We start from the raw sequence: 13471 nt of genomic DNA, 5'->3' as shown, positions 1-13471 counted from the left end.
ACTTGGGAATAACTGCATCCATCCTTCTGGGCTTGGAGGGCTGCTGCATGCACAGGCTTTATTTTGGGCTGCCTTTGAATGGACTTCACCGCACAAAGCTGGTTTGGGGAACTTCGTCAACTGACTCCAACTCTAAGAGCCTGCCTCATTCATGGCCTCAGCTAATAAACCCACAGAGATCATCATCATCAGTGACTTTAAAAATTCAGCCTACATTTTTCCTTTGAATTTTTCCGGCATCAGCACACTGGCTGCCATATCCAAGGCTATGGATCCCACCCCTCTGATCACCCTCCCACAACAGAGGGATCTTTGTTTTACAGCTCTGTGACTCTACACCAGCTGCAGACAAAAGGGACCAGTATTTTACTCTGATTCTTAAAGTCTTAAAGCACTTTGGTTCAATCCCTAGGGAAGGGCTAATTGCCTATTAGGAATCAGGGAACCATTTCCATCAGATGAAAATAGCATAGGTAGGGAGCAAAAAAAAAGCAGAGGAGAATGTAGGTTGAACCTGGCAAATAAAACCTCCCTGGTGGACAACTTACACAGCACATTTTTAATGCATGTGACAGTAGCCAGCTTCTCCTTCTGACGCCTCCAGCTCTACAGCAGCAACCAGATGTGTGGGGTTTGAAACAACAATGCCAAGAGCCTTACGGTACTGTCTGATTTACTCTTGATTTGCCCTGCTTCCAGTCAGGACAAGCCTGTGCCATTCTCTTCATTTAGCTCATGGGCTGGCTCCTGGATCCACACTTAGCTCTCAGGATCTCACCAACCCTCAGAAGGATACATTTCCTGGATTTAAAACTTTGAAATATGGCAAGGAGGACTTTGGGTGCTGGGGCGTAAATGAAAACTGTAATTCCAAACAATTATCCACAGATGGCTTTCACAGGCAGCCTGTGGTTTCTATCAAGCTTATCCCATCAAAGCTGCTAACTAGCAAAGAATTATGCCTCCACTCAAATCCTACTGGAATGGTCTTACTGCACAAAGGAACAAATCCAAATCCCTCCAGCAAAGGTCCTGTGCAAATATCTGGGAGGGAGAGAGGAGAGCAGAGGCTGACCTGCACAGTATTTGCCTCAGCACGGGAAAATGGCATGGTACTGCAACACCCACCTCTGACTTAAATGCCATGAACGGGTCTTTTAATAATGACAGACTTGAAACCTGTACTAAAAAAATGTAATTTCAGTGTTACAAACCCTGGTAGGTAATTCTAGTCTTGAGACTCCAAAGCAGGAAATGGATTTATAATAGCAAAACAAGGACATTTCAATTTGTATATGGGAAGAAAATGATGGTGCAGAAAACCCCTTAAAAGCAATTATTAAAATAATGTCCTAAGCCACGTTCATTACAGAGCCACAGAAAAAAATTATTAAAGCTGTTTTTATGATTCAGCAACAACAAGTTTGTAGAGCAAATAAAGCTAGGTAAGGCAGCTTTTTTAAATCTTAATTTTCAATGCTTCAGCATTTAAGTAAGTGGAAAGTTGGAATGCTACTTTAAATGGCATTAAAGCTATGGATCCAAACCCAGTTATTTATCACAGATTCATACATCACAGAATGGTGTGGGCTGGAAGGGACCTTAAAGACCATCTCATTCCAACCCTCTGCCATGAGCAGGGATGCCACTCCGTAGTTATAGCTCTAATTACTCTCATTCCTGCAAGCCCAACATAGGCCTGTGGAATAACTGGTGTTAATTTAGAACTAAATTAAAACAATTTGAAAAATGTGTGCACTGTCTTGGGCCTGTTCAAGTACAGCAAATACAACAACATCTCCCTGCACGAATACCTCAGCAACCAAGTGTTGATGAACTACAGAGTATTTCAGTGTCTCACATCATAATTCAGCTCTGAGCTTCGTTCCCCTTCCTGGAATAAGCTTAATAAATCTTACCCCAAATATTGACATTATAGTTCTTCTCAGTTTTCCCAGCAACATTTGTTGCTTCACAAGTGTAGCGTCCAGTGTCCTGCACTTGAGCTCCTTCAATCTGGGGACAAAAGGAAAACCTGGGTTTCTTCTTCCTACATAATTATTCATGAAACATGCAGGGAGAGGGGGCTCAGCTTTCAATTTAATTTTTACATATGTCTCTCTGAGTATTAATAATAGAGCATGCACCCAGCAAGCTCTGTACCCATACAGCTGGGGTTCTCCGACATTCCTCCCTCCTCACCCACTACTCTCTGCTGCCCTGATACCTTGAAGTGGCTACCTGAAAACAGAAGCTAGACAAGATTAGAGAATGAAAACAGGTATTTATTTTAAGGGCCTTCAAAGGTGCACCCTGGGCAGTCAAAAGCCTCCAAGGGGCTCCACCCAAGATGGATGCTGGGTCATAGGTTTTTCACACTTTTATAAGTTTGGTCCATTTGCATATCAGGGTTAATTCTCCAATTATAATTTCAGGTAGTGATGTAATTACCCCAAGTTTGCTCCTCCTGTCAGAGGCTTTAGTTCACATATTTTGGGGCCTGGGACAACAAGGTGTCCTTGAGTTCAGGCCCAGAGAGGGTTTGGCATGTCGAACCAGGATGAGAGAACAGTAGCTAACAGGCTGTATGGAGTTTCAGAGTTACACACTAAGCAATATATGATTTGAAAAATATAGAAGTTAAAACCTAAGGCATCAGCCCCAGAGAGCCCAATGCTGTCCCACCTCCACGGAGGGGGTAACTCCCCAGGAAGGAACCCCAGCATGCCCTGCCTGCCCAGTTTACCTTCAGCACGCTCCCATCTCCAGAGATGCTCAGGCCTGGCTTCTCCAGCAAGGGCCGCCCGTCCCTGAGCCAGGCGAGGCGGGGCGGGGGCACAGCGCTGCCGTGGCACCGCAGCTCCAGCGCCTGGCCCAGCAGCACCGACACGTTCTGCTCCTCACCCACGATGTCAGGGGGAACTGCACCAACGCAATCACACACTTGGGTTACCTTGGAAAAGCCTCTGAGACCGTCGAGTCCAACCATTCCCCAGCACTGTCCCCAGGGGCAACACCCACAGGTCTTAAATCCCTCCGGGGATGGGGACTCCACCTCTGCCCTGGGCAGCTGTGCCAGTGCCTGACCACCCTTCCTACGGAGAAATTTTTCCTAATATCCAACCTGAACCTCCCCCAGAACAACCTGAGGCTGTTTCCTCTTGTCCTATTGCTCAAACTAAGGGACCTTTGGGCACTGAAGACTTCCCAGAGCAAACATAATGTGGAGTTAAGGGACTTCACTTAGCAAAGATAAAATGACACTTTACATCTTTCTGACACACAACTTCAGTCTTCTTTATACCACAAAAACCACAATAATAATTTTTGTTACTTATCTTCCACACAAAATACACCCTAGTGAGGTATCAGCTACAGAGAAGTCATAAGGATAAGCCAAGACGAGCAAAAAACTCCCTTGAAATGTAGCTAGAAAGGTAAATACCCAGTATATAAAAATGGGGGAATGCATTCCTGCTAAAAAGAAAAAGAGCTGCTGAGTCAAAAAGCTCACGAGATAATAATCAGCCCTAGAAGCCGAAAATGTCTTAAGCTGTTCCAGACAGTGCCAAGAAGGATACTTGGCTTTAAGAAAAACTCTGACTTACAGAGAATTTGTCCAGAGATGGCCAAATACAGCTGAGAGAATGAGAACTTACACAGTTGGCAAGCGAGTCAATGGGTTAATGACTTAATCAACAAATCATAATCTACAATTAGCTCATGTATCAGGCTTGTGTGGGACCTACTAATTACTGCAGTTGTTGGCACTGAGCACTATATTTACATTTGTCCTGCAGTTCAGTGATAACCTCATTATACACTATTACTTCCAAATCAGACAGTAGAAAAATCTGCTCTTGGAAGGAAAGTTTTCTCTGTAGAAATAAAAAAACCCAAAAGACTGGACACTTCAATTGAAACCTATTAGCTGTTCTTGAACAGTGCCAGGATTTAAGGAGACACATTTTTTCCGCCTGTTTTTAAATTTTGTGTTTCCACAATCAGAAAAACAAAAGTAACTGAAAAGGCAACTGAGAACCAAACCTTGGAACACAGCAAGTCAGCAATTTTCCATGGGGGAAGTGTTCATGGCTGGAGTCAAAAAGAACATGGAGGAAATATTGCCCCCCAAGAAGTTGACCAGGACCAAATATAAGAACCTTTGTTGTCACATTTCCTTTGCCCTTTAGTTTTGGAAACCATTACCCCAGACACTGAGGGTCTGAGTGCACAGAACCTTGGGGTGAGAAGGGAGGCAGTGGGACTGTCTGTGAGAAAAGGGACATTGGGTTAATCACATATGGGAGACCAGAACACGTCCCAAAGTGGCACTCAGGGGACAGCAAGACAGCTCTTGAGGTGGCTTGAAAAGACCAGGAACAATCAAGCTTTGTGTTTCTTGCCCAGGAAGTACAGAGCAGAGCTGCTGATTTCACAGTTTGGAAATAATTTAGGGAAAAGCCTGGTCCCTGTGGATAAGAAATATAGTAAGTGGAAAAAAAAAAAATTTGTTTATCTTTTTTTCTTTCTAGAACTCACAAAGGCCCAGATTCTTTACGAGTATTGTGGAACTGAAAATTGGAAGCTGATCCATTCCTGCAGAAGGCAAATTTATTTCCAAAGACTTTTCCACCAATTACTTTTCCTCTCAGCTAAATGAATTGAAACGTGCTCAAAAGGAAACTGAGTTTACGACACAGAGACGGACATTAAAGCATTTATTTCTGAAGGAACTGGGTTTAAAATTAATCTAATTATGCTCATAACAACTGTAAGTAACCAAGCTTGTTCCAACTCCTCGCTCAGTGCAGATTTCCAACGAACCCAGGTCCAACTGTACTCCAAGTTATTTTTCTCCTGTGGCTTCTTAATTAGATTGCCCTTATGAGGCAAGTCTGAAGAGCAGTATTACTTTGTGGTGACAATCTCACTCAAGCTGGTCCTGCAGCTGAGCTCAACCCTGGCCAGCTTCTAATACAACACTAACTTTAAACATACACAACTCCTAACTAACTCTCTTCATTTCCTTCAGCTAAAATGGACAGAGATTACAAAAAATAAAAGAGGAATAATAAATATATCTATGTCACATTATACAGACATACACACCCGTCCCCAAACTCCAAAGGAGACCCTGACATTCCTTGCTCTAGAAATAAAATATTCCAGCTTATGTTAACCCAGGCTCGCTTGCCACAGCAGAGTAGATTTCTGAACTGCCCCTTTCAGATGCAAAAGACACCAGGACTTCAGTCAGGGGTACCCTAACCAAGGGAGGCAATTCTGAAAGCCAAACTCAGGAACAAATAACCTGGCCAGCTGTCCCTGCTCAGAACTCATCCCGACTCCTAACTTTTCTTGCAAGGTTTTCCACTTGGGATTGCCATAATGCTGGAAACTGGTAGAGTCCAACCACTGACCTACTGAAAGCAGAAGCAAAACCCAAAGGTGCCTCAATTCCAAATGCCTCTCTACACATCTGGTACCGTAACATTTCTAAAACAAACGACAGATTATTTTTCATCCTCATTTCACATACTGTTCATCCTCAGCAGAGCTGGATGGAGAACTCCCAGTGACTTCTTCCAGTGCAGTAAAGACAACAGAGCGCTGGCCCCAAGAATATCTCTCACCTGGCAGATCTACGTGGTTTTACACAAACTCATATTTTCTTTTATCATTTATAAATGAGCATTTATGCATTAAACTTGTGAATTCAGTTACAGTTACATTTCAGTTGTTGCAGTTACACTTCTTCAAGGATACAAAGAAGGACACACCTACATGCTTTAGTAAATGAGGGTAGATATGCGCATATATATATATATATATATATGTATTTTAACTTCCATACACAAAGCCCTCCTCCTCACCTGGCCTTCCGTTACAGGTTGGGACTGGTTTTACTCAGTGCTGCTCAGGGTCTGGGCCCAGTGTGTTAAATTAAAGCTCCAAGAACAGCTCTCAGGACCAAAACAAAAACATCTGTCACTCACCATAAACGCGGAGGTCGATGTCCCTCTGGCTCTCCCCCGCAGCGTTGACTGCCACACACGTGTATGTCCCCGTGTCACTGAGCTGGGCACTGGGCAGTGCCAGCACCCGGCCCCCGGACAGGACCTGCAACGGGAGCACAGCACCTTCGGACACACCCCAGTGTCAAACACAGGCAGGGGGAGCTCTTAGGGTTCATTTCAAAGTGAAACGCTTGTTTCGCCACTGCTTTCCACCGTCCCCCTGCTCCCCGTGTTCTCTTCTAGTCCAGACTTGCAAAAGCAGAACTCTAACTTCATGCCAGTCCATAGGGAACTCCTGGCATTCTCAAGACTTCACAGGATCTGGACGCCCCTTCCTCCCACCAGCTTCAAACATGCTGTCACACCTTTCATCTGTGCCCTGAGCTGTCCCTACAGAACACAGATTTCCTCTCTTTCCTTTCAGATAGTAAAATCAGCTTACGAAAACCAACCATGGCCTCTCATTTTACCTCTGAAATATCTCCTTACATCAGAGGTTGGTTTTCTTTTCTGAATTACTGTTGTATGTAATGAGCTCTCCAGATCTCTTCAGCAGAGGAATTTGGTCCAATTTCCTCTTCTTCCCAGCAAGTGGAAAACATGTTGATGCAAACTTACTCAGTATGACATCAGCTGAAAGGACCACTTTATTTCAATGCATCTCTATCTTCCACTTCACACAGCAATTACTGGAGCTAAACTCACACAAATAACCCAGAGCAAAAGGCCTTATATTTTTATTATAAATCCTCCGACTTACTCTCTTCCATTAAACTGTACTGACTTAAAAGCCTCCTCCCACAACAGGGAACACCACAGATAGAGCAGATCTGACCCTGGTACCTGGAGTCCGTTGTTGATGCTGTACACAGGGCTCCCATCCTTCAGCCACGTCAGGATAGGGGCAGGGATGCCTCTGGCTTCACACTCCAGCCTCACTGGATTATTGACCACCACTGTCACCATGTCACTGCTGCCAGAGATGGATGGGGGGACTGAAAATAAACGCACAGTAAAAGGGCTGTAACAGCTACATAAGAGTATTAATCACAACGAAATTAAATAGGCTGCCTAGTTTTGGATGTTATTTCTCTTTTCTCATGTTACTCCTACTGAACTCTTGTCACATCTTTGCTCTCTGCCCGATCCTGCTCTTCCCTTGCACGAGCAGGCAGATAACTGCAGTGAAACTACTATGAGCAATGTATGTGGGACTGGGCCCACAGCCCAGAGGACAGCTCTGAAACCCAGGAACCACACCATAAAACCAGAAAATATCCCCTCAAACTTTTCTACTATTCCATTTAGACTTTGTTAAAGGCTTTAGGAGTGGTGGGGATTAAAGGAGTTTACCATATAAACCACATAAAGCAAATCCATACACAGAGTGATAAATTGGCCTGGCACAGCATACAGAAACGTTTATCAGATTAGACTGGAAAACATCTGCCTGTGTGATGACAAAAAACATTGTAATGGAACGTCTAAAACACTTACTCTAGGCACACAGTCTAGCAAATGTTGTAGGGCTCAGATAGAAAGGGAGACAAGAATCATTAAAAAAGGAAGATGTTTCATGTACTAGGAGAATCAAAACTATTCTATTTGCTCCTACCACTAATAACTTTATCACTAAGTTTGGAAGTCAGTATCAGATGAAAATGTAATGCTTGAAGTCACTCCTGCAAAGAGATGAGAATGGTGTGAGCTACTCATACATATGCCCCTGTGTGAGGGGAGAAAACTTGCATAAATTCTGCACTCAAAATAAGATTCATTAATGAATTTAGCAACCTCTAAGAGCCTGTAACTCAGGTTGTGGCTGCCCCACCTCTGAAAGTGTCCAAGGCCAGGCTGGACGGGGCTTGGAGCATCCTGGCATAGTGGAAGGTGTCCCTGCCCACGGCAGGGGGTGGAACCGGATGGGCTTTAAGGTCCCTTCCAACCCAAACCATTCCATGATTCTGTGATTCTCCTCACTCTTACATCTATTTCAGTAATAGCAGTAAGGGCAGAAAAAAGGCACAGGATTTTATAATTTTATAATTCTTTCCCTACACACAGAGTTCCTCCTATTGCAATGCAATGGCATTCATTGTTCTCAAATGCCTGAGAAAGCTACAGTGGGGAGAAGGAAGTGAAAAAAATGAGTATGCAATGAAATCCTATGAATATACTAAACTGGAATTCCACCTGCTTCCTTCAGTTGGCCTCCCTCGTTCCATTCAGTGTTAAGCCTGCAGTATCAAGGATTGTTTTTAATGCCAAAAAGATCTGATAACACTATTAACAACAGAAACTGGTGAATAAGACCAGTAGCTGGCCAAGGCAGGTGCTCATGGAAATCTAGAGCAGCCGTTCCATAAATGCAGCACAACTTTCAATACTTGGCATTTGAGCCTGCTCTCTATTAAGGAGTCATTGCTTCCACTGGTAAAGAGGGCAAAACCCTCAAGTTTTGTCTTCTCAAGCTCATAAACTCTAAGGACAGTGGATGATAAACCTGTGGATGATGAATTCCAGCAGCTCTCCACTGTCAGCCTGGAGAGACACGAGCTGAATGAAGCAGGTTCATGGACAGGAGGTTTGATGCAATTAGTTCCTTTGATGCAATTAGCTGTGGCTGCAACTGCACGTACTCTGTTCTAGAAGGGGAAGCTCTGTGTTTTAGTAATAAAGTTTTAGCTCCCTCGAAAACTTTGGACGTGTTCACTGAAATTCCACCACCCCTAAAAAGATGCACATGTACTGAGGGGTTATGTTTCATTTAACTAGAATAATGACCTTTGCTCTGAGGATTTCCTGGGAATTCATCACTGGGTGGGGTTAATTGCCTTTGACTGTGTCTTGTGCCATCAGTTTTTCCCATGATGGTCATTAAACCCATGGAAACGCACCGCCCAAGTCATTAATTAACATTAATAGGAACTATATACTCTGTGTGCATCTCAGCTGGGGACACTGTGCCAAATTTGGGCCACACTTTTGCATGGAAGACTCCCACAGAAAACCAGCTACATGCACATGCATGAATCAAAGATAAGAATTCAGATTATGGCCACATCCAAAAGCCACTGAAATCACTGGAAAAGCTCCGATTTGGCTTTTGCTTAGGTGTCTCATGTCAGCAAACACCCACACTTCCACTTCACCTTACTAGGCACAGCACATTTTTCTTTAAAACTCCTGAATTATGAAAGAGAATTTGACCTGTGTTCTTTGTCTACTGTGAGCTTCAAAGTCACCTAAAACAAACCCCAGCAACTGCCAGGGCCCTCCAAATTGCTCCAATGATCCCTTAAACAAAGTATCTCTTCCACAAATTCATTCTTCCTAGAAATGCCTTCCCTTGGCACATTTTCTGCATTCAAAACACCTATTCTAGTGTCACTGAGAAAACAAAAGAGTGAAGAGCATGGAGTGCCAGGACAAGGGGGAATGGCTTCCCACTGCCAGAGGGCAGGGTTACATGGGATATTGGAAAGGAATTTCTGGCTGTGAGGGTGGTGAAGGCCCTGAAATGGAATTCCCAGAGAAACTGTGATTGCCCCGTGATCCCTGGAAGTGTCCAAGGCCAGGCTGGATGGGGTTTGGAGCAACCTGGGATAGCAGAAGGTGTCCCTACCCATGGCAGAGGGTGGCACTGGATGGGGTTTAAGGTCCCTTCCAACCCAAACCATCCTAGGATTCTGTGATCATGTGACAAGTGACACCAAGTCTGTTTAGCAGACTGGAAAAGGAGGAAAGCAAAGGTGGAGCTTGCAAGTGTTATTCCTAAGTGTCACAATACAGGGCAAAAGGAAACAGCCTCAAGTCGTGCTGGGGGTGGGGAGGTTAATTTGAATATTAGGACAAATTTCTTCATGGATAGGGTAGTCAGACACTGGCACAGCTGCCCAGGGCAGTGGTGGAGTCCCCATCCCTGGAGGGATTTAAAAGCCATGTGGACGTGGCACTTGGGGACATGGGTCAGTGGTGGCCTTGGTGGCACTGGGGGAACGGTTGGACTCGATGCTCTCAGAAGTGTTTTCCCAAGCTCCAGGAGTGACAGTTCCGTGGTTCAGTGACACTTTACTGTGCCATAAATCAAGTCCCTCCGGATGGGAGAGAATTTGCTGAAAGTCCTTGCAAGGAGTTTCAAAGATAAACTGAGACTTTTCCTTGAGTTTCAATGCTTCCAGATAGTTGTTTATTAAGTCTTATCAGAGGAACAGAGCCACTAGCGTGACCCAGGTACAGCATAGAACACAGAAAAGCAGGAGTGAGCCCTCTCTATCAAGATTTACACAGCCTTTTAAAGATATTTTAACCAATAGTTACTAAAAATGTACATTATTTTCACTTTCCTACCAATTATTCAGTAACACAACTAGGAACTGCGGAATTCTCTATCCAATCATTCCAAACTACTTTTACTGCAGAATATGGAGTAGGAGAAGGAGAAGAAGCTTTAGAGAACAACAACAATCCTCCATTTTGATATTTTTTACTCTTATTTACTTACTACAAAGAGAAGCCCAAAATCTCTAAATTTTTCACCCTGTGACAATCTTACATAGTAGTCTATCACCTAATTCACACCACTGTATTTTCTAGTTCTTGTCTGACCGTTGGTAATTTTTTCCAAGGTTTGAGGCTAAAACAGTGTTGTTCAGGGGCGTAAAAACCCTTAAAAACAGGCAGAGAAATATTCTCAGCACTCTGGGTTCCTACAGTTCAGCACTCACCATGGACCTGGAGGCCGTAGAGTAGCTCGGCGGTGCCCGCGGCGTTGGCAGCCAGGCACCTGTAGAGGCCGGAGTCGGCCACCTGTGCGCCCTCGATGTGCAGCACCTGCCCCCTGTCACCCAGCGCTCGCCCGTCCTTGGACCATGAGATGGCTGCGGGGGAGGAACAGGGACAAGTCACCAACAACCCCGACAAACACAGCAGCATGGAGCCATCACCCCAGCCACCTCAGCTTTCACACACAATGCCCACCTTTAACAGTCAATGGCAGTGTTAATCGTGATTAAGAATAATAAAATGCAACAGAAAATTAGGAAATTGGAAGATTTGTACAAAATACTGACTATGCTCCAGAATTCAACAGCAAATTGGACACTATCATCCACACCCTCCCTAGATTTTTATGGAAAAGTGTTCTGAAATTGAAAAATTATCACGCAAAGCAAATTATAGGAAATTTACTTATCTTACACCAAGGTAAAGAGCAGCTGTTTAAAACCACACAAAAATATGAAGGTGTCCCTGCCCATGGCAGGGGGATGGAAGGAGATGAGCTTTGAGGTCCCTTCCAACCCAAACCATCCAGGGATTCTATAATATGTATCAAATTTTTTTACCTTTTACCCTAAATTGTCACTACATGAAACTGAACTACCTGGGACAAAGAATCAAAACGTAAGCAACCAAATCAAAGTGCAACTGGCAGGTTACAAAATGAAAATAAAGAGCAGAAAACTGGTGTTACTGCAGAAGAAAATTTTATAGAAGTTGACAACCAAGAAAATCTGTGGATTTTGCATCTCAGCCAAAAGATGGCACCATCCATCAGGAGAATGGGTCACTGAGGCTTTGCTGGCACCACTTCACTACTCAGATGAAATTACTACTCATGGAATGATTACCTGTAATACACAAGGGGTTTTGGGGAAAGACTCACACCCACAAAGTGCTCTGGCCTGACTGACAGACAAGACTTGCACACAGCTTCTCTCTTTTCCAGTGGGATGCTGTGCTCTCACTTTCCTGACTAATGTTATATCTTGACAATAGGATGGGCCATCACATCATACCAGGGGTGACCAAACTGTTCTTATTGCATAAAATGATCTAAAATCCATCATTTTAACTGTTTGTTCTAAAATAACTGAAAATTTGGAGGAAAAAGGGAGAAAAAAAATTTAAATGAGTGTAAAAAAGATATAAAATTCTTATGCTTTTGTAACATTTTAGTTCCTCAATATTTTAATTTTTTAATGTAAGTATAAATTATTCTAGAAAATAATACTTTGCTGTGAATTAATTATTGAAAAGGCAGAAAAGGAGAAGCTGGATGCACATCTGAAATTAGTAACATCCTTCTTCTGAAAGTGTTGCTATAATCAGCGCAAGAATAATTTGCTATATTAGATGTAAGCTCTTAGTAACTATTCCCCCTCTTTTGCTCTACAATAATTGATACAGCAAATTGCTCTCATAATAACATGCCTTTTTATATCTTATCAGGTAACAAAAACCACACATTAGAAAAATCCCAGACATGGGCACACTTGACAGGCACACTCAATCCATGAAGTATTTTAGATCTGCCTTACACTAACAAATACTGACCTGACAGGAGATAAAAGTGGATGTCTTTAAAGCTCATTCAGTAGAAATCCAACAGTGCTCCTGCCTGTGGACAGGGCATCACAAGGGAATAGATTATCCTTGTGATGTGTTTTCACTCATGTATCAGTGGGGATCACTGAATTCCTCAGTCCTTCCTCCATGTCAGCCCATACATTGACATTTCCCATCACACAGTTTCTAGCTGGTTTAAAACCACACAATTAGCTCCACGTTCAGCACATCCATTACTTTCCAAAGACAAATGAAAGTGAAACCCTTTATGAGATGTTCCCTGAGGTGCACATGGATACCTGGCAGAGGGTTCCCAGACGCTTTGCATTCAAGATGGATTGGATTATTCACCACCACGGTTTCATTTAATGTTTTTCCTGCATCTTCCAGACTGGGTGGTTCTGGGAAAAGACAAAGGCAGCAGGTTTTCATTAATTCAGCCACCCAGCTAGCAGAGCATCCAATCACAAAGTCATCTACCCTTGGAGAAACTTTGGGCAGTGAGTTGCACAAGTTTCAACTGCTGGATGACCAAGGAATTTCTTCAGAAAGTTCATCTCTGAAATGGGAATACTCTCTAATTATATAATCTCATTAGTTGTAAGAAGAATAAAACATTATTTTTGTTAATGTTAATTTTTTTCAGGAAGAACGGAACTTAAAGTATATTTGCAAGTAATGGGTACACAACACAGAACAGCAATTCTTTCTTGTGGCAAGCTCCTCTCACTTCACCTGGTGAGAGTAAACTGAGTGGTGTAGACAGCTTTAACCTTCCTGAAGTTCAGAAATCTGAAACATGACAGAAACACCAGATAATGACACTTTGAACATGAAGACTGACAGCAAAGGAGAGCTTTATGAGCAAGGGACTTAACACTGAAATTAGTTGTGATGCAACTATCACAGTCTGAGTGTGGCTTCTCTAGGTCTCATCCACGGAGACTCTGCAACCTCTCCTCGCTTCAGTTTAACATTTTCCAGTTACTGGCTTGGTTTGGCAATAAAAGTCAACATAGCCATACTCTGTGAGAATATTGCCACAGACTATTCCTGCACCTCCTGAGGATTCCCATACCTCCTTTGAGGACTGGCTCACATCA

The 13471-nt window shown here is 43.3% G+C and overlaps 1 protein-coding gene across 7 annotated transcripts in view; it reads right to left on the bottom strand.

Moving 5' to 3' along the window:
- Positions 1-13471, bottom strand: part of HMCN1 (hemicentin 1) — a 179696-nt gene that overhangs the window by 65831 nt on the left and 100394 nt on the right. For all 7 annotated transcript variants that reach the window (XM_042033801.1, XM_042033800.1, XM_042033796.1 and 4 more), the window contains 6 exons: positions 12668-12769; positions 10748-10900; positions 6864-7015; positions 6000-6123; positions 2747-2922; positions 1920-2016 (listed from right to left, as the gene is read on the bottom strand). In XM_042033801.1, the coding sequence (XP_041889735.1) occupies positions 1920-2016; positions 2747-2922; positions 6000-6123; positions 6864-7015; positions 10748-10900; positions 12668-12769 (804 nt within the window). The remainder of the gene's footprint in view (positions 1-1919; positions 2017-2746; positions 2923-5999; positions 6124-6863; positions 7016-10747; positions 10901-12667; positions 12770-13471) is intronic.

The sequence above is a fragment of the Corvus kubaryi genome, unplaced genomic scaffold, assembly GCF_017639235.1.
Source record: "Corvus kubaryi isolate FWS band 111438036 unplaced genomic scaffold, C.kubaryi_AGA036_p1.0 37361, whole genome shotgun sequence".
Taxonomy (NCBI): Eukaryota; Metazoa; Chordata; class Aves; order Passeriformes; family Corvidae; genus Corvus; species Corvus kubaryi.
This window is presented reverse-complemented; position numbering and strand designations above follow the sequence as displayed.